Raw genomic sequence first — 21,295 nt, 5'->3', positions numbered from 1 at the left:
GGAAATTATACCTCTCAGGTGTCATGCAAACACACCCTAAGGTTACATTCTGCATAGCAGCTGGCTGAATGCTTTTCAACACACTAAAAATAGTGGCGTAGCCAGAGGCGATATGGGCAACAACTCAGGTAAGCTGTCTGAATAAAAACCCACTGGACTGCTGGGTACATATTCGGGGGGACCACGCAAGTTGCACTATCTCTGGCTAAACTGTTATTTTCAGGGTGATAGCTCAAGCAAGCCAGTGCTTGCTTGTCTACTCATATTGGGAAACATGCTCCCAGTTGCAGCATAGACAAACTCTAAGGCTACGTCTATACTAGCCTTTCTTGTGCAAGACAATATGCAAATGAGGTGAAGCGGAGAATATTGCCGCGCCTCATTTGCATACTTAATGAGCCACCAGTTTGCGCAAAACCCCCTCTTGTGCAAGAGCCATTCTACTGCTTTTTTTTCAGGAAGAACAGCTGTTGCGCAAAAGCCCCTTGTGCAAAAATGGTGCCCGTGGCGAGTAGATTGTATTATTTGTCGAGCCCTGATCATGAGAGTTAGCCAGCAGCCTGGAGACTAAGGGGTTAACTATACCTAACCCAGGTAGAGTTGGCCAATAGGAATGTAGCTAAGAATTTCAAACCGGGACAAAGGAATTTTGGGGTTTTTCCACCTTTGTCTCTGGGGCAGTTTCTCTCCAGCTGCTGAGGGAGACAGACAGAATGTCTCCCTCCAAGAAAAGACTCTTCACTGAATGTAAGTAGGGTAAAGTTTAGATACCTCTGTTAGGTTTTATTGCTTATGGTTTGGGAAATGGGATCTGATGTCTGTGCATGTAGAAATGGATTTTTCTCTCCTTTGTAAGTAAGCTCCTGGCCCATGGTGGGGTTCTCCCCCCATGAGTATATTACCTTGTGACTTTTCCATCTAGTCATTATGCTTGAAACAGGAATATTGTGTTGATAATAAAAATTCTTTCTCTTTTCTTTTTATTAACCTGGCATTGGTTAACTTTTGTGTCCTGGTTTTTACTTTAGGAGTGAGATTTCCCAAGTGATCTCCCCCCTGATTTTCTTATCCTTACTTGGGTGGTGGCAGTGGATTTTACCCCCAAAATCTAGGTTTTTAAGATTTTGGGGAGAAGTTTTATACCAAAGCCTGGAAAAATAAGGTTTTGGGATACTTTTGCGGGCCCACACTTTTGCATTCATCGTGCCAGAGTGGGGAAGAAGGCTTGATGGACTCATTTGCATATATTCTTGCACAAGAGAGGGCAGTGGAGACAAAGCCTAAAGGTATGTCTACACTACAGAGTTTTGTCGGAAAAACAGTTGTTTTTCTGACAAAACTTGAGGAACGTCCACACTGCAATTGCATTCTTCCAAAAGTAAATCAAAAGAACAGAGGGGTTTTTTCGGCATTGGTAATCCTCATTCTACGAGGAAGAAGCCTTTTTGCAAAAGAGCTCTTTCGCAAAAAGGTGTGTGTGGACGGGGAAGAAGGAGTTCTTTCTGAAGAAGAGGAAAGAGGAAAAAGCATAGGTGCCCTGGTAGCCACTCCGTCCATAGCAATCACAGCTTACATGTAAGAGAGCGTCCATTCAGTCTAGATGCTCTCTTTAGAAAAAGCAGATTGCTTTTTTGATGCACTTTTGCAGTCTGGATGTTCTCTTTCGGAAGAAGTTTTTCAGAAGATATCTTCCAAAAAAAGCTTCTTTCTAAAGAAGCCTGTAGTCTAGACATAACCTTAGAGTCAGGAGGCCTGATTCTGTTACTGGAACTGTTATTTGACCTGGGCAATTCACTAACTTATGCCTCAGTTTCCTCACCTGTAAAATGGGGATATAACAAAATTTGACTCTTCAGTTAAAGTGCTTTGAAATCTACAGATGAGAAGTACTATAAGAATTAGTCTGCTTATTTATTCATTTTATTATAATGTTATCATCTATATAGTAGCCCAATGTCTGAGTCTGTAATGCTGAAATGCTGGCTGTTCCCTCTGGGGAGGTGCTGTTGCCTGAAATGCTGGCTGTTCCCTCTGGGCGGCCCATGCTGCATGGGTGGACGCGGGGCCCAAACAACTGCTTGCGCCACTTGCTCCCCCTTGGTGGCCCGGCTGAACGGCGCAGAAGTCAGCCGAATGCCACGGCGGAAGGGAAAGGGGGCGGGGCGGTGACGTACATGCCCAGGGGGTGGGGCCTGGCCATGTACATCACCACCTCGCCCCCCCTTCGCCTCCTGCCATGGCACTTGGCTGACATCTGTGCCGCTCAGCCGGGCTGCCGCAGGGGAACAAGTGGCACAAGCAGCCGTTTGGGCTCTGCGCTCCCCATGCAGCATGGGCCGCCCAGAGGGAACAGCCAGCATTTCAGGCAACAGCATCCCCCGAGTGAGAGGCAGGAGGGGGAGGAGAGCTGAGAGAGGGGGAGGGTGGAGGCAGTAGGAGGAGGAAAGAAAGAGAGAGAGAGAGATGGAGCGAGAGATCGGAGGCTCAGGAGAGAAAACTGACGTGGAGGAGAGATCTGAAAATCCCATCTTATGACAGGCTAATTGTCTAGTTTTTAAATAATACGCAACAATGATACGTTCTCAGACCACAGCCTTTAAAATCAAGGAATAGTCCTGTGGCATCTAAGATAACAGTGGCAGGACCTGTGATAATGTATAGTAGTTTAAGGGAGATCAGGGACCCATTGTTACATAAGAACGGCCGTACTGAGTCAGACCAAAGGTCCATCTAGCTCAGTAGCCTGTCTGCCGACAGTGGCCAATGCCAGGTTCCCTGGAGGGGGTGGACCGAAGGCAACGATCAAGTGATTAGTTTCGTGCCATCTGTATCCAGCCTCTGACAAACAGAGGCCAGGGACACCATTTCTATCCCCTGGCTAATAGCCTTTTATGGACCTAACCTCCATGAATTTATCTAGCTTCTCTTTAAACTCTGTTATAGTTCTACCCTTCAAAGCTTCCTCCGGCAAGGTTGATTATGTGATGTGTGAAGAAGAACTTTCTTTTATTAGTTTTAAACATGCTACCCATTAATTTCATTTGGTGTCCTCTAGTCCTTCTATTATGGGAACTAATAAATAACTTTTCTTTATTCATCCTCTCCACACCACTCATGATTTTATAGACCTCTATCATATCCCCCCTCAGTCTCCTCTTTTCCAAACTGAAAAGTCCCAGTCACTTTAGCCTCTCCTCATATGGGACCTGTTCCAAACCCCTGATTATTTTAGTTGCCCTTTTCTGAATCTTTTCCAAGGCCAAAATATCTTTTTTGAGGTGAGGAGACCACATCTGTACACAGTACTCAAGATGTGGGTGTACCATAATTTTATACAGGGGCAGTAAGATATTCTGTGTCTTATTTTCTATCCCTTTCTTAATAATTCTTAATAATTGTTCTATGCTGTATACAAAAATATAAGATGTATCCTAAAATACTTGTTTTTAAAAGAGATTATCCTGCTAAAACCCCAGTCTTGCAAACATGCACATCTGTGGTTCCAAAGAATTTTAGCAGATGAAATCCAAGAGATGGCTTGTTTCGAGTGAACATATTTGACTGTTTATTGCTTAATTTCTTGAATGGTATTTTGTTATACTGATGATAAAATGAGTCTACAGATATGATATAGTATTGATAAAATTAATCTACAGATATGAGATAGTATAGGAAAGGCCCCTGGCCCTTACAACTATTGCATTTAATGATATGTTTGAATTGCCTTTATAAAAACTCTATTTCCAGGCATATATAACTCACCCAAAAATAATCACTCCAGACTTGAAGTTGGCATACAAAGTTTCAGCTTGGGAGCAATTTTGTTCTTGCTGTTATAAATTTTAAAAAAAATCCATTTTGTCTGTTTATGTGCAAAACTTGAAGCATTTGAAGCATACTGATTTCAGGATGCAAAGGTCTGGAATAACTCAAAGAGGTTTGGTTTGAAAATGAAGTCAGGGGTGTTTACAGTCTACAGTGTAGATTAAGACCTGCTTCTATTTCTAAACTAGAACAGGGCAGCTGGATATAGCTTAGGGTATGTCTACGCCAGTGGTGCTTGAATACTTTTAACAGGGGGGTGCTGAAAGTCAGCACCCTATTAAAAATGTTCGAGCGCCACTGGTATAGACATAGCTGGATAGCTCAGGATGAAAGTCAGCACCCCATCCACCTCCTCCCAGAGTTGGGTCCAGGAACGGGACCGTGCCTCTGGGAGGAGGGGAGCCCGCTAAGGAGGCCAAGACTGGGTCCACAACAGGAGGCAGGCCCAGGCAGAGTGGCAGCTGAGCCCCAGGCACAGGGCAGTAGCTAGGACCTGGGGCCAGAGGGCAACCAGGACCTACATAGAACATGGTGGTGCTGCAGGACCCCCTCACACCTCTAGTTCTCATGCCTGTGGTCTGCACTGCAGCTTGGCTGGCTGGCCCAGGTCTATCGACTCAGGCTTGTAGGGCTAGAATTTTGGACTACTTCAGTGTACTCAATGGGTTTAAGCTAGAGCATGGCCTCTGATCTTCTGGAAGGGTGAGGGTGGCCTTTGAAACACGAATTCAAGTTTTTATGCCTTAATTGTCCTAGCTTTTCATGAAGGTTTTTTTTTTTTTTAATTAGGAATGGTATGAAATGTGTTTTAAAATTAGCCTAAATCTATATACAAATGGGTATTTTTAAACCATGTTGTTTACTTGCTAGGGCTAGGCCATGCCAGCTGGTTTTTTAAAATCATATGCAGTAGCAAACTTAAAAAATAAATTGGCATGGCTTAGCAGACAACTTACACATTTTTAAAAGGCCTAGATGTAAAGCTGCAAGCTAATAAAAACAGAGATTTAGTGTGATTTTTAGGCTATTCTAGTTTATCTATATGATATGATATCAATTAACCCCTCTCAGGACTCTAAAGTAGGCGGAAGCATCATGTGTCACAATAGATGGATCTAGTGAGTCAGGGGAGGCTCAAATTTCAGTCCTGACCCTGAATTTTGTAGTTGCTGTGGGTTCAAGTCAGGATATCCTGGCAATCTGAATGTAGCTTTTTGTGGTCTAATGAAGTACAGTGCAAACTTTAAAACAGTATTCACCATTCACAGACGGAATAAACAAAAGCATATTTAGACAACTGTGTGCTGTTCTTTAATCACCAAAACGAATAAGAGTCTGCTTTTTAAAGCCCCCACACCAAGTCCTAGCAGGACTGCAAATGCCTTACAGGCTGATTTCAAATGTGTGCTATTTTAAAAGTTAAATGAGCATTATTTACTAGATCTGCATGCACTTCACAATGGTACAAACTGCTGCTTTTTAGATTTCTTTTGCTAAGAAGCTTTGAAACATATCTATACAATACAAAATGAAATATTTAATACATATTAGTATTTGCCTTGTTCTGTGTTTAGACAATTATGACTTTAAAAGGAATGATTGAGTAGTGCTTTTTGCCTTCCCCTGCACAGCATCTTTTGTAATTAGTCCAAACCCAAATCAAAACAGAAAGGGAAGAATTGGCAAATATTGCATTTGGTATTTTTGTGAGAGAGTTTTTTTGGTTTGGTTCTTTTTTTTAAAGGTGGCAAATACTAGAAACCAGCAACCTTTTTTTTTTACCTAAAATTTCATTTTGCTTTCTTACCGATTCCATAATGAATCTCTTGAAGAAAAACTTGAAAGCCTGGAGGCTGAAGATCTCATGTCTCATCTGTCACCACAAGAAAACTACCTGCAACAGGAGAAAAAGTGAGAAAAGTAATTAACAGGGAACACAGCTGAAGAACTTGTAATGTCCTTTTTTTAAACTTTAGTTTTGAAACAATGTCCAAAATCTATAAAAGCCACAGTATCAAGAATAATTGTAAAAAATTCAACATAAATTACTTAAGTTATTTTTTCAATAAGAAACTATACTTGTTTTATTGTACTTCATGTTGCAAGGGTCATCATAGTGCACAGAACTTAGAACAGTGTTTCTGAAAGTGGACCATGGGGTGCTTTGGGAGAGCCACTAGCAGGTGTGGCCCGGGCCACCACTTCCCGCAGCTCCCCTTGGCTAGAACAGCAAACTGGAGCCAATGGGAGCCGTGAGGCTCCATGGCAACAGACTTTTAAGGTAAACAAAGTGGTGTGGATCCGCTAGCGGCTTTTCCTGCAGAACACTTTGAGAAACATTGTCTTGGATCATAAGATAATCTCCCACCAGAAGCAGTGGTGGTCCTAGCTTTTGAGGCAGTTATATTTGATAAAGCGGTAGAAAATACGGAGGAATTATAAAATTGGAATATATAACTTGAGAGGCTATGTATCAGAGGGGTAATCGTGTTAGTCTGGATCTACAAAAGCGACAAGGAGTCCTGTGGCACCTTATAGACTAACAGATGTATTGGAGCATACGCTTTCATGGGCAAAGACCCACTTCGTCAGATGCATGTAGTGGAAATTTCCAGAGGCCGGTATAAATATGCAGGCTAGAGATAACCAGGTTAATTCAGTCAGGGAGGGTGAGGCCTGCTTCTAGCAGCTGATATGGAGGTGTGAACACTAAGAGAGGAGAAACTGCTTTTGTACTTGGCTAGCCATTCCCAGGCTTTGTTTAATCCTGAATTGATGGTGTCAAGATGACTGTGAATAGCTAGCGAAGTACAAAAGCAGTTTCTCCTCTCTTAGTGTTCACACCTCCACATCAGCTGCTAGAAGCAGGCCTCACCCTCCCTGACTGAATTAACCTGGTTATCTCTAGCCTGCATATTTATACCGGCCTCTGGAAATTTCCACTACATGCATCTGATGAAGTGGGTCTTTGCCCATGAAAGCTTATGCTCTAATACATCTGTTAGTCTATAAGGTGCTACAGGACTCCTTGTCGCTTTTGAGAGGCTATGCCAAATGTAGCAGTGGTGGCATGAAAGGTTTGGGAGTGGGTGTAGGAGAGAAGAGGATCAAGAGGCGTGTTTCTACTCTTCAGTTACAGTATGTGTATTTGATATTGTTTACAATTCATGTGTTACCATCCATAGGTAATTTAATTACTCGCTTTGGATTTTTTCTCTTCAAAAATAATACACAGCCCGAACAACATGTATACTTTGCATCTCTAATTAACGTTTTAGGGAAAATATTAACCAGCCTATTTTCATGGAATGTATGAACTAAGTTCACCTAAGCAGAAAAACTAAAAGAAGCAAATGTTAATATTGTTTCTACACTCACTGATATAACAATAATAGTAGTTGTACACCACGGTGCTGAAAATCAACTCCCTTTATGTCCAAACAATGGAGTGAATCACAGAACTCTGACCTTGATATATAATGTATGTAGTAATTATAGCCCTTGTACCTTCTGTATAAACAGACTACATTATCAGTAAATGCTGTGAAGTATTGCTTCCTACTGCAATTTACAGAAAATGGTTGGGTGATAGTATAAAAATGATGAGACTTTATACAAGAGAGAAACAAATCTGATTGTCTGCAAATAAAACAAAAGCTGGTTATTAGACCTACATGGGATCACCTTATTGTTGGCATCTAGATTCTGCTGAAAAGCATGGCTTAGAAATGTAAAGATTACAAAAATATATAGATTGAACTTTTGTGGTCTGGAATTCTCTGGTCCAGCAACATTCCGGACCACGGATGTTGTGGGACTAATGCGCCCCAACAGTAGAGCTTGCTGGTGGCTTGGAGAAGAGCTGGCCAGCAGGGCAATGGCCATGGGGCACAAGAGCCCATGGTGAAATAGAGAAGCCTGCATGGGGAGGGGAGGGTGAAGCTTATGAGGAAGCAGAGCCCACAGCTGGCAGGAGTTCTTGGCAGGGTGGTGGTGGCAGGGATCCCATGAGGCCGGCGGGGCTATGAGGCGCTCCAACAGAGCGGCGAGGCCTCTGTGAGGTGGGCAAGGCTGCCAGGGGCTTTGGTAGGGCTGCCGTGAGGCTGCCGAGGCTGCTGGACCAGGGGGGTCCAACTGTATGTAATTCAGGGTGGGCAATTATTTTTGAAGGGGGAGCCTCCTCATGAATTTCAGAAGTGGTCGCAGGCCACCCTGAAAGGGACAGAGCTTAGGCAGAAGGAGTGGGGTCAGGAGACTTCATGTGCTCTCCTGCCCACAGATCCCTATTGGCATGAGGGGGAGCATGCAAAGTCTTTGCCCCTCCCCCCACCATTCTGCCAGGGGCAGGTGGCACCTAGAGAGAACCTCCAGCTGTTCCCCTCTGGTGCCGCATGCCCCTGGCAGAGGGCAGGACACTTCGTGCACTCTCTACCCACAGGTCTCACTTGGCCTGGGGACAGGGGAGCAGCAGAGCATCTGCAGGGTGGATCAAAGGGCTTGGCGGGCCGGATCCAGCCCACGGAGGCTGTCTTGCCCACCACTGGAGTACAGGGTCTGGGAGCGGGTCATAACCCGGGCAGGGGAGAGGTGCAGGGTCTGGGATGGGGTTGTAACTAGGGATGTAAGGGACTAGTCAACTACCCAATAGCCCTAGGCTAGGAAATTCCATCGGCTACTTGATTAGCTTCCTAACCACTATTTAACATCCCTAGTTGTAACCTGGAGCAGGAATGCAGGAGGGAGTACAGGGATTTGGGCTATGTCCAGGGATTGTGGTTTGGGGTGCAAGGTCTGGGAGAAGTGTGTGACCTGAGAATGGGCTTAGGAGGGGGTGCAGTGTCTGGCAGGATGTTTGGGGGCTGGAGCAGGGGTGCAGAAAGTTTGGGTTACATGGGATAGGAGTACAGGAGGGGGACAGAAGGTTTGGGGAGGGAGGGGCTGGGGTGCCAGAGGCAGGCTCTGGCTGGGAGACTCTACCTGGGTGGCTCCCAGCCAGCAAGTACCTGAACCAAGGTCCCTGCCTTCCACACCCCCGTACCGCTCACTACAGCTACAAGAGCCATGTGCTGCAAACTTTGTGAGCAGGGGAGATGGGGGGGAGGGACACTTAACATGCTGCCTGTCCTGTAAACAGGCAGCTGCTATTGTCCGGAAACTGACCAATGGGAGATACTGGAGGCGGGGAGCAGTGTGAGAACCCTCTGTGCCTTTCCCCAGGTTCTCAGCATTCACAGAAGCACATGGTCCTGCAGTAGCTGGTTTAACTGAGTGCCGAGTGGGGGTGGGGCAGGCAGGGAGCCAGCTGAGGCTCCTGTGGGCTGGTTCTGGCAGCTTGGCGGGCCACTTTCAGCCCGCAGATTATATTTTACCCAGGCCTGATATAATTCATGAAGGTGAGTGCTGCTATTTTCATGTCCAAAGCACGACATTAAATGACAGTGTAATGAAAGAAAATTCCTCTTATTTCATGGCAAAATCTCCCATAAATTTGTGATGTTTGTGCTCCTTTGGTGCAAGCCAAACTAGATGCTCTTCAGCTGCACCTTGGTCTTTGGTTTGAACAACATCACTAATATGCATTTTGATGTACAGGTTGAACCTCTCTAGTCTGTCACTCTGTGCTCTGGCAACATCTGTGATCCAGCATGATTTTAGTTAGCCAGAAGTCCACTTATCGTGGGTTTAGCCAAGTTTCCTGCAGTCCCATAGGCTGTGTCTAGACTGGCCAGTTTTTCCAGAAAATCAGCCTCTTTTCCGGAAAAACTTGCCAGCTGTCTAGACTGGCCGCTTGAATTTCCGCAAAAGCACTGACTTCCTACTGTAAGAAATCAGTGCTTCTTGCGGAAATACTATGCTGCTCCCGTTCGGGCAAAGTCCCTTTTGTGCAAAACTTTTGTGCAAAAGGGCCAGTGTAGACAGCTGAGATTTGTTTTGTGCAAAAAAGCCCCAATCGCGACAATGGCGATCGGGGCTTTTTTGCGCAAAAGCGCGTCTAGATTGGCCACGGCCACTTTTCTGCAAAAAGTGCTTTTGCAGAAAAACATCCGTGCCAATCTAGACACTGTTTTCCGAAAATGCTTTTAACGGAAAACTTTTCCGTTAAAAGCATTTCCAGAAAATCATGCCAGTGTAGACGTAGCCATAAAGTTTCTTGATAGCCACCAGTCCTGGCTCTCAGTGTTCTGTGCTGTTATTTGATTCTAATTTAACCCTAAATGTCTTCTAACATGTCAGTAAGCAGTGGAAGTGTTGGTAATTCTGCTAGACACTTTTGCCCACCCCTGGTCCAGCAAACTCTCTGGTTTGGCACTGGTCAGGTCCCGAGGGAACCAGACTAGAGAGGTTCATACTGTATTTCACTGAGCAGAGACAGGAGTATTTGTGGCGAGTTCAAATGACATTGGGCCTGATTTTCAGAAGGCCTTGGCACTCAGCAGCTCCAGTTTGACCTCAAAAGGAAATGTGAGTTCCCAGCACTTTGTACAATCAAAATCTTCAAATAATTTTTATGCTGCTAAATGCTGAATAATTAAAATAAATAATAATACAATCATCCTAATCACTTTCCTTAAAATAAGGAAACACATAACGTTCGCAAACGAACAGGAGTCTTGAGGATTGAAAAAGTAATAGAAGCTGCTGTAATACACAATCTCTATATGTCCTTTAGGACTAAACCATGCTAAAAAACTGAAGACCCCTTGCTTATGTTTAGAAGTTTTGCCCTCTCCTGAAAGTCCACGCAGCATAAGGTAATAATATCTTCTTGACAGGGACTTTTATTCTATTTTTACAGAGCTCGTGCTGAAAGGAGTAGTGTTTGTGCATGTCTCCTCTTCTGAGCTGTTGGGGAGCAATCAACAAGTCTTTCATCCATTGATGTTCCACAATGGCTTCTCTGCTGTGCTGTTTGAACAACTGTTATGGTGGGAGTGTTGAGCTGCATCCCCTCTTTACCTCTTTCTTTGTCCCTCACCAGCCCAGGCTAGGACTACAGCTGGGGGTGGCTGCAGAGCCCTGGGGTTGGGGGCTGGGATTCTGGCCTGCACTGGGGTCAGCAGCTGGGACCCCAGGTGGCAGCAAAAACCCTGGGCAGTGGTGGAGTTGGTGGCTAGGATGCTGGGGCTAGCATCTGGGAGCTCAGACAGCTAAGGTCCTGGGGGAGGGGCTAGTGGCAAGGATTCTGGGTGACAATAGGGCCCACAGGCATGGGCTGGGGGGCATGATCCCAGTGCTGGGCCTTGCTGGGACAAAACTTGGGGGGGATGCTGTATTGCCCTCCATACCTGTGTCTACCACACCTATCCTCAGGTGTCTATGGGCTTTCCTTTGTTAGAGAGGAGATGATAATTCTTGGGCAAACTAATATTTCATTGTTGGAAATGCTTCTCTCCTGACTGTGGGGGTGTACGATTTTAAAGCAAACACTTTTATAGTTACAGAGCAAACACTTTATCTTACTTAGAACATCTGTACCTCACGTTATCAGGTTATATTTAAACACATGCAGCATCCTACAAGCATTTCATAAAGACTAAACACAGTCTTATAACTCTATCTTTTTTTAACAGTATTAACACTCAAGTGAGTTAGACTGGCTTCCAGCTATGCATTTATCAGTGTTCAGTGAGGCCTAAGGATCTTGATAAGAGGTGACACCTGCTCTGCCAGTATCACCCTCCACCACTGTTAGGTCAGTAATAGTATAATAATAGTCTATTTCTTGAAGGGTCTGTAGAAAATAGGCCTGCATTATAGATGAATCACATTATTTGGCTTAACGTCCTCTGCTATCGATTTGTAATATTAAAACAGATATTGTGGGCTGAATTGTACGCAGTAATTTCCTTATTGTCTTTGTGGGGCAGACATTATAAAAATTAGAGACAATTAGAGCTGTCTGCAGCCACGTGCAAGGTAATTTTGCTTCCTTATGAAAAATTAGGGAAGTCAGAACTGCAAGTTCCTGTGGTCCTCCTGCCGTGAGTTTCTTACTCTGTGACCACAGCTCTGCATTGAAACAAACTACATATTTCTACACTCGGTTCCCACTATCTCTCAAGGTCAGGAGTGGGCACATACTGGGCCATGGGCCAGATCCGGTCTACCAGGGTTAGCCCCGGCAGGCTCCCACTGCTATATTTACCTGCGACCACAGCTCCCATTGGCTGTGGATTACCATTCCTGGTCATTGGAAACTGTGGGAAGCGGTGTCTTGGTCCATGCCACTTTCCGCTGCTCCCGTTTGCCAGGAATGGCAATCCACAGCCAACGGGAGCTGTGATCACTGTGGAGGAGCAGGTAAATATAGTGGTGGCAACTCACCAGTGGCTAACCCTGCCAAACTGCTGCCATTTTATTGCCTACCTTGATATAGGTCCTAATTAGGGATGTTAAATATTGTGTGTTTGTGTAAACATGCAACCACTGAATTTTTTTAATGGTTACATGTTTACACGCAGGGGAACAGGCGGAAGCCGGAGCTATCAGGGGCAGCAACACAGTGGGGCAGGTGGTTCGGCAGGAACCAGTGTTTGTGAGGAGCCGGCTCCCATGAGCACCTCTCCTGCCTGTTCTCCCTGTGCTGCTGCCTCTGTGTGTAGCCATGGGTGTGGGGGAGGCTCTGTGGGAGCCAGCACGCATGGGGAGCTGGCTTAAAAGCTGGCCCTCATGGGCACTGGCTCCTGGCTCCTCTCCTGAGACAGAGGCAGCAAGGGTGTGTGTGCATGTAATTACAATATTAAGATTGACCAATAAGCCTGGGCTTATTAGTTAATCATGTAAACAAGTACATGCTAACATCCCTAGTACTAATTCAGTTCCCACATCGATCCAATGTATGAATACCTCACAAATGTTAATCAATGTCTCCTCACAAAGCCCCCTTTGAAGTACAAAAGTATTATCCCTAATTAATCTCCAGGATTTCAAGGTCACACAGGGAGTCTATAACAGAAACAGAACCCAGATTTCCTCATATTTAGGCTGTTTACACTACAGCAGTTGAAGCTGTGCCGCTGTAATGCTTCTGGTGAAGACACTAAGCCGCTAGGAGAGAACTCTCCTGTCTGCTTAACTCCTACCTCCATGAGAGGCTACAGCTATGTCATCAGGAGATGCTCTCCCACTGATGTAGCCCTGTCACCAGCACTGACACCAGCATTTTGGTAGGTATCACTTTATGTTGCTCAGGGGTATGGATTATTCACACCTCTGAGCAATGTAAATTATATGGATGTAATTTGTAGCGTAGACATTGCCTTAACCACAGGACCATATTTTGACTGCACCCATGCTTGTGTATTAAACTCTGCCAACCTATTCTACCTCACTGAGCCCTTCTAAATCTTCTCCCTCTAGCATCTCTCTCTTTTTCATGCTGCCCCCTGGATCTCTCTCCTCCTGTGCACCAACAAATTACATGCTCCTACTTGGAATCTCTCCTAGAATCTCACATATTATGGCTAGCTTTGCATTGTGGATTATCCCCTTCTTTAATGAATAGTTAACTACATCCTCTGAAGTCCTGTAGAGTTAACTATAGCCCCCTTCTTCCCTCCCCTTTGTGTCTGTGCCAAAACTTACACTGAGTTTTACCTTACTCAGTGACTAGTCCCCTTGAAACCAAAGTGACTATTTGCACAGTAAAGAGGACATAATGATGATCTTAGAACTGGATCCGGACTCTTTTAAAGTCAATGGGAACCTTTACATTGATGTTCATCAACTTTGAGTCAGGCTTTTAGATTATAAGCACCAGGACCTCTTAAGTTTGTCTGTAAAGAAGCATGCACATATAATGTAAATAAATAAAAAGTAATAATAATGAATCGTAATGCATTATAAAACAGGTTTCAAGTGCCTTTAGACATTCCTTAATCTCTAGCAGTCCCTAGCTCTACCATCCTTGCAATCTTCAGAACCACTCCAAATGGCTGAGAATGACATGAGAAGCATGTAATGTTTTCACAGGAGACCAAAGGGTATTAAAAATGAAAATTAGACACCTTCACAGAATTTCCGACTGCAAGCCAAAAATAAATTGTTCAGTGGCAAATAACTTGTTGTCTTCACACTTTTATATCAACTGATCCACACAGGAATCAATTAAGATGATGTTTGAACTATTAGCAATTTACATTATTAGTCTCCCCCTGCAGTAGAAAAAAGTATGTATTGTGACAGGCTGCTAGGTAAGCCAGAACTCTGCCACTACAGCTTGTCTGAAAAGGGCAATTGAAGCCAATTTAGCAAACCCATGCCTGAGGGGCTAATAGGAAACAGCAGAGGGCCTCATTAGCCAATGGGCTAAATAAGGCAGCCAGAGGGGATGCGGAAGGGGAGGAGCCAGAGAGTGGCTGAGCAGTGCTCCCCAGCCAGAAGGAGAGGCTAGCTGAATTTGTATTGAACAAAGCTCTGTAAATAGACAGGTGTGGGAAATTGGCATGGACAATAAAAGGCATGGGTGATTGCACCAGAAGGGGTCTCTGGGTTGATTTTTGGATGAAGAAGGGTCCCAGGATGAGGAGCCGGGGCTAGGACCTTGTCACAGTATATATTTAAAGTAACCTTTGGACTAAGATCCAACACTGAATGTGTCAACTCCCAAAGAAAATCTTTTCAGAACATTTTGGAGAAATTAAAATAGAAATTTATAATGGAATGTCCATACCAATCTTATCTATAGGATACACTACCACAAATGCTATATTATGCATCTCCAGCTGAATATTATTGGGAGGCTTAGTTTATTAACATTTGGAAGAGCTTTGATCTTCTTGGATGAGAGTTGTTACTTGAATATAAAATATTACAGCGTAATATACCATAGTATTATAATGGCATCCTTTTTTGCCAAGGGAGTAATGAATTCCATTATTTTCATGGTTTTGACATTTGAGAGTTTTTGAGGGTAGGTGGATGAGATAGTAACAGCTGAACTAAATATCACTCAGAACGTTAAGAGCTGTGAGGTTAAATCTTGGGCTTCATGGGGTGTGTGGGTGGGAGTGGGGGAATAGAAAAGATACATTTTTCAGGATACCCTTACTCACAGCAAGTAGCTCACTGCTGCTGTACAAGAAGTCCCACTGATTTCAGTGAGATTTCCTCTGTGAGCCAGTGTTCATCTGCATCACTAGAGGGATCACAAAATCTGGACCTTAAGGGGACCTGCATAAGCCCCATTTTATCAGCGTACTAACGCCTAGCTTTAAGCATGCAAACAGTCTCACTGAGGTCAATGAAAGGATTATTATAATACACCGGGGTGGCCAAACTTATTGACCCTCTGATCCACATAAGTCAACCTTTAGAAGTTTGAGAGCCAGGATACATCTGCTGAGGTAGGTTCAGGGCTTCATCCCCACTCCTGCTCATGCAGCTGTGGGGAAAGGCAGCAGCAAACAGCTGGGCACTGCAGGGAAGGGCCACTGAGGAAAAGACGGGGACATGCCTGGATGGAGTGTAACTCTTGCTGTGGCAGGGGATGAACATTTAAATTGTGTCCCCCATTCTCAGCAGGCACCAGCTATCTGACAGAAGCCCCTAACTCTATCATCCTGCTCCAGGCAGGCACCCTAAGTTTTCCCCCTCTCCTAGTCTGGTGGGTGGAGAATGGGGGAGCTAGCCATGTTTGTAGAGTGTATGTGGTGGGAATCCCGTAGGCATCCCTAGCCCTGCTGTGCAAGTGGAGCCCAGCTGCATGAGCTGAATCTGTGCAAAGCTGACCAATGCCAATATTTAAAAAAGAAAAAATAATCTTGGGGTGGACACAAGGCAGAGCAGGTCAGATAAAGCTAATTAGCCTTATAGGCTGCATATGGAGGAAAGCCAGGGACTGACAAGGCCAAATGGGATATGAAGTTCAATTTGAAGAAGCAGATTGGGTCTGCATAAAAAGATGATGCTGTGACCAGAAAGAAGCTGAGGGTTGGCACTAGCACGGCTGACCAAAGTTGGAAACACAGGATGAGAATAAAAGGTTAGAGCAGAGGTGGGCAATAATCCAGAGGCAGTTCACCAGGGTTAGCCCTTTAGCTGCTGCTTTATTTATCTGCAGTTCCCCATGCTTGCAGTTCTCATTGGCTGCAGGTTGCTGTTCCTGGCTAATGGGAGCTGTAGGAAACAGTGCAGTCCTGGACACCGCTTCCTGCAGCTCCCATTGGCCAGGAATGGTGATCCATGGCCAATGGGAGCTGCAAATGCCCGTACCTGCAGAGGTGCCGGTAAATAAAGTGGCAGCGGCCTGCCAAAGGTTAACCCTGATGAACCACATCCTGCCCACGGGCCAGTTATTACCCACCACTGGGCTAGAGGGTTTCGTGTAATATATTGGAAAATCAGAAAGGCACAAGTTGTGGCTTCAGATCTGGAAGAAGAAAAAATAGAAATGTCTGTAGTTGAAGACTACATGAGTCTGGGAAGGAGAACAAAAGAGTTTGGGCACAAATGGTGTTCTGGTCCATCCTGCCTATTCCAGGAAAAGCCCAGGAAAGGGCCATTGAATCGTGGAAGTAAATGCCTATATTTATGTCTATATTGTATGTCTATATTGATAAGGAGAGTTTTAAACCATGAATTATAGGGGATGATGCCAAAAATCCAGGCAATGCGCATCTAAGCTCAAATAATGAAGTCAAAGGGAAGGAGCTAAGTTCTGGAGGAAGGACTAGAAATCACAATCTCATTAAAAAGGCAAGAAGAAAAGCAACAGGGCAAGCTTCAAAATATCTTCAATGGCTATATACCAATACAAGGAGTGTGGGAGGAAAAGCAGGATAAATTGTAAGTCATGGTATTTGAAGAAAATCAATTATCACTTAATTGGCACTCCAGAGAGTTAGTGAGACCACTCGCATGATTGGAGTACCAGTGTTGTGAGAGAGAGCTTGTTTCAGAAGGATACATATGGGAGAAAAAAAAGAGGAAGCATTACCTCATACATTAAAAGTGTATACACGTCTTCAAAGGTCCAAGAAGAAGTGAATGACAGACCTACTGAGAGTCTCTGGGTGAGAATAAAAAAGAAAAAAAATAGTAGCAATGTCAGGGTGGGGGAACTATTATAAACTACCAAACCAAAAAGAGGAAGAGGGTGAGGTAATCTACAAGCAGGTAACAAGATTAGCAAACACACATGAGTTAGTGTAAATGAGGGACTTTAAATTCTCTGATATCTGTTGGCTGGCTATTACAGCAAAATGTATTATGTCCTGTGTGGGGAACAACTTTCTGATTCAGAAAGTTGAGGAAACAAGTAGGGAGTCATCGATTTTGGATCTGGTGTTGACCAACAGGGATGAATTAATTGCAAACATGAAGACTGTCAAGATTCTTTGGAAAGGAGGACATAAGAACAGCAAAACAAGGACACTAGACTTCAGAAAGGTAGATTTCAACCAACTGAAAGAAATACAAGTTGTAACTCTATTCTGGCACTCTCTGGTCCAGCAAAATTCTTGGTCTGACATAATTTTAGTTAGCCAGATGTCCACTTAACATGGGTGTGGCCAAGTTTCCCACAGTCCCATGAAAACCTCATTTTATGAGGAAGAATGCCTTTTTTCGAAAGTGCTCTTTCAAAAAAAGGTGCTATGTAATGCAAACTGTGCTTTTTCGAAAGAGAGCACCCAGGCAGTCTGAGTGCTCTCTTTCAAAAAAGTGGCTTGCTTTTTCAAAAGTACTGGTTGTAGTCTAGACGCTCTTTTTTGAAAGAGGCTTTTTCGAAAGTATCTTTTGAAAAAGCCTCTTTCGAAAGAGGCTTGCAGTCTAGACATAGCCTAAATGTCTTCTAAGAGCCCAGTAAGCAGTAGAAGTGTTGGTAATGCTTCTAGACAATATTGACCTCCCATGGTCCAGCAAATTCTGTGGTTCAGCACCAGTCAGTTCCTAAGGGTGCCCAACTAGAGAAGTTCAACCTGTAGTAGGCTCTGGAAAGACCAATTAGGAAGAAAAGGAGTTGAAGGGAGCTTGAAGTTTATGTAAGATGTAAGAGTAGAGGCTGAACATCAAGCTATTCCTATGCAGAGGAAAGATAAGAAGAGCCACACAAGACTAATGTTGGCTTTTAGCTATCTAAAAATGAAAAGGGATACATACAGGAAATGGAAGGGTGGCATGTCATCAAGGAAGTATGCACAGTAATAGCGCAAGCGTGTAGTGACAAAAATCAGGAAAGCCAAAGCAGAGAACAAGTTACAGCAGGCAAGAAATGCTAAAAATTACAAAAAGGGGTTCTACAAATGTGTCAGACAAAATAAAAAAAGATCAGGGATAGTGTGATTCCACTACTCAATTGAAAAGATAAACTTGTAACAGAAGATGATAGGTAGACAAAGCTGCTAAATGCCTACCTTGCTTCGGTCTTCTTATAAACAATAACATGTGACTGGATGTCTGGCAAACTTACCATAGACAATAAAGGGGAAAGGAAGCAGATTATTATAAGAAAAGAACATGTCAGCGATCTTCTTCTGATTAATCCGAATGAATTTAAGTCAAGGGAGCCTGATGCTGTTCACTCCAGGGTGTTGAAGGAATTAGATGAAGAAATCTTGGCGTCACTAGCAATAATATTTGCAAACTCATGAATGACAGGAGAGTTCCTGGAAGACTGGAGAACGGCTAACATAGTGCCCATCTTTCAAACAGGGGAAAAGGGAAGAGCCAGAGAATTACTGGGAAGCAGAGCTGTCCTGTTCAGGGCAGCCCCATACTTTGGGGGGCCCCATGATGTCCACCCTAAACTTCCTCTGGATGGGACAGTCCCTCATACTGAGTTTAGCCCGTGGACTCAGTGCAGTCTGGGCGATTAACTGGGGTGCCTGGCATTGGGTGACAGCTGAGGTCAGACCCACCCCCCCGCTTACCGTAGTGGCAGGAGTCATGGGAAGCATAGCGACACAGCAGCCTGCTCTGCCCTGCTGCCATCTGATAGCTGGGTTGCTCCACTTCATTAGGGCAGCAGAAAGTGGAGTGCCACAACCCCTGGCCCTAGCCCACTCCCCTCCCCTGAGAAACCTGGCTAGGAGATGATGGCAGAGTGGAGCAGGCTGCTGCATCTCTCTAGCTTCCACTCCTGTGGTGAGTGTGGGGAGGTCCCGCCCCTGCTGCTGCCCTGCATCAGGCCCGCTGGCAGTCCCTCTGGTCACGTCTCTCATGGGAGGAAGCTTTGGCGGAGGGGTGCAGTGGGGATGAGAGAGCACAGAACAGAGGCAGGAAATGGAGCAGGAGTGTGGCTTGGGCATGGATGGAGTAGTGGTGGAGCAGGGGTGGGCAGAGGTGGAGTGGGGGGTGGGATCTGGAGCATGGGGGGTTTTCCTCAGCCCTGTGTCCTCTTACTGGACCTGGTAGCCCTGATGGGAAGCTACTAGATGTGTAAGGCATTCCATTTGTGAATACCTGAGGGTATGTCTACACTGCCATCCTAGTTCGAACTAGGGTGGCTAATGTAGTCATTCGAACTTGCAAATGAAGCCCGGGATTAAAATATCCCGGGCTTTATTTGCATGTTTCCGGAAGCCACCATTTTTAAATGCCCGGTAGTTCGAACCTCCCTCATGAGGAAGAGTAACGGTAGTTCAAATTAGGAGCTTTAATTTGAACTACCTAGCCCGTGCCGCATGTAGCCGCGGGCAGGGGGTTTGAACTACCGGGCATTTAAAAATGGCGGCGCCCGGGAACATGCAAATAAAGCCCGGGATATTTTAATCCCAGGCTTCATTTGCAAGTTCAAATGACTACATTAGCCACCCTAGTTCAAACTAGGTTCTGTGATTCTAAGAGGAGGGAGTATACAGTGATGGAAAAGAATCAACATTTTACAATTATCAAGTCACTAGGGGTACATTTACACAGCACTGTTATTTCGGAATAACTGATGTTATTCTGAAATGATAAAGTCCTACACTACAAGCAGTTATTTCAACTTAATGTCAAAATAGCATCGAGTTGGAGCACTTCCTACTGTAACCCTCATTTTACGAGTAAGGGTACGTTTACACTACAGTGTTATTTCAAAATATCTAATTTCAAAATAACGCAGCTACACACAAAATGCATTTTGAAATAGCTTTTTGCTATTTCGAAATAGAACATCCACGCTGATTGGACACTGAATCACATTTAAGGAGAGCTGGAACTCGTTCTGGCAGGGCATCAGGTCAGAAGTTACCTTGTGGCCAGGTCAGCCAGCAGCGCACCCTGGAAAGTGCTGGAGGCCTCCTATTTCAAAATAAGCATCTACACAACACTTATTTCGAAATAGCAATTTTGAAATTGCTATTCCTTGTGGAATGAGGTTTACCAATTTCAAAATAAGCCCTTATTTCGAAATAGCAGTTGGCTTGTATAGACGCTAGGAAAGTTAGTTCGAAATAACTTTGCTGTGTAAACATACTCTAAGGAAAATAAGAAGAAGAGGTCTCTGTTTAGCACTTCCTGCTGTGTAGATCGCACCAAAAGCTGAAATAAGTTATTTCAACTTAAGCAATTGGTATAGCTCAAGTTGCGTAGCTTATTTCAGCGTTAGCCTTGGTGAGTAGATGTGCCCTAAGGGAAGATGTAAAGATAGAAGATGTTAATCCATTGAAAACAGTAGAATTGATTAGGCAAAGTAGCGGAGCTATATTAAGAGCTAAACGAATGCAAGCTGGAAATTTATTAGTAGGATGTGCACAAAGGAAACAGGCTGATAAACTTCTTCAAGCTATGCTTTTAGGCAAAATAAAAAGTAATTTGCTAGCAACCTACGTTTGTGACTGAAGAAAGATGGGTAATCTATGGGGCTGTCCCAAATATGAGTGAGGATGAATTAAAAGAGCTATAGGCAAGGACCAAATGCTGTTTGTTAAGTGACTGATTAGCAAGAGAGAACACAAACCTTGCATTTAAAGGTACAGTGAGGTTACTGTATGACAGTGTTTCCCAAATGATGTTCTGCGGAACCCCGGGGTTCTGCGAGAAGATTCCATTACAATAACATTTTATGATTTAAAAAATAATAATTAGTATTTAAGTATTTTTGAGTTTTATTGAAAAAAAATTTCATTTGTGTTTGCCACGATAAGTGTCCCTATGTAATGCCAGCTTAGCCAGAGAGAAGCGATGACGATGTCACTACTCAGTGCTGCGCGCGCAGTCAATCAGTGGTGCAAATCCCTGTTATGTACCACCGTAAATCCCCATACTCACTCTCAAGGAGCGTGGAGCACGCGGGTGACAGAATACGAATATACTAGCGCCGCGTTGGACAAAGTTGAAGCTTCAGCTGTCAAACCAGTTGCTTGTATGGGAGTGCGTAGGCAGTGCTCTTGCGAATACTTTATTTCAGTATAGTTGCGTGGTTTCTTGTATTTAACCATGACAAATATAAATTGACTATGAAAGATTAATCTATGCGCAATTAAACTAAATGTTGATCTCATGACCTTGTTTAGCATTTGTTTATTATTATCCTTATTTATCTGTG

The 21,295-nt window shown here is 44.2% G+C and overlaps 1 protein-coding gene and 1 long non-coding RNA gene across 5 annotated transcripts in view; one reads left to right on the top strand and one right to left on the bottom strand.

Annotated features, from left to right (window-relative positions):
• Window positions 1–21,295, bottom strand: part of ASAP1 (ArfGAP with SH3 domain, ankyrin repeat and PH domain 1) — a 306,096-nt gene that overhangs the window by 214,323 nt on the left and 70,478 nt on the right. For all 4 annotated transcript variants that reach the window (XM_075920136.1, XM_075920137.1, XM_014573856.3 and 1 more), the window contains one exon: window positions 5,633–5,719. In XM_075920136.1, coding sequence (XP_075776251.1) covers window positions 5,633–5,691 — 59 coding nt within the window. In that variant the 5' untranslated portion in view covers window positions 5,692–5,719. The remainder of the gene's footprint in view (window positions 1–5,632; window positions 5,720–21,295) is intronic.
• LOC102461723 (uncharacterized) overlaps window positions 678–21,295 on the top strand; it is an 83,649-nt gene continuing 63,031 nt past the window's right edge. The window contains exon 1 of the long non-coding RNA XR_012901214.1: window positions 678–747. This is a non-coding gene — a long non-coding RNA (uncharacterized LOC102461723). The remainder of the gene's footprint in view (window positions 748–21,295) is intronic.

This window comes from Pelodiscus sinensis, chromosome 2, assembly GCF_049634645.1.
Source record: "Pelodiscus sinensis isolate JC-2024 chromosome 2, ASM4963464v1, whole genome shotgun sequence".
Lineage (NCBI taxonomy): Eukaryota > Metazoa > Chordata > Testudines > Trionychidae > Pelodiscus > Pelodiscus sinensis.
The sequence above is the reverse complement of the archived record's forward strand: the minus strand, read 5'-3'. Positions and strand labels throughout refer to the sequence as shown.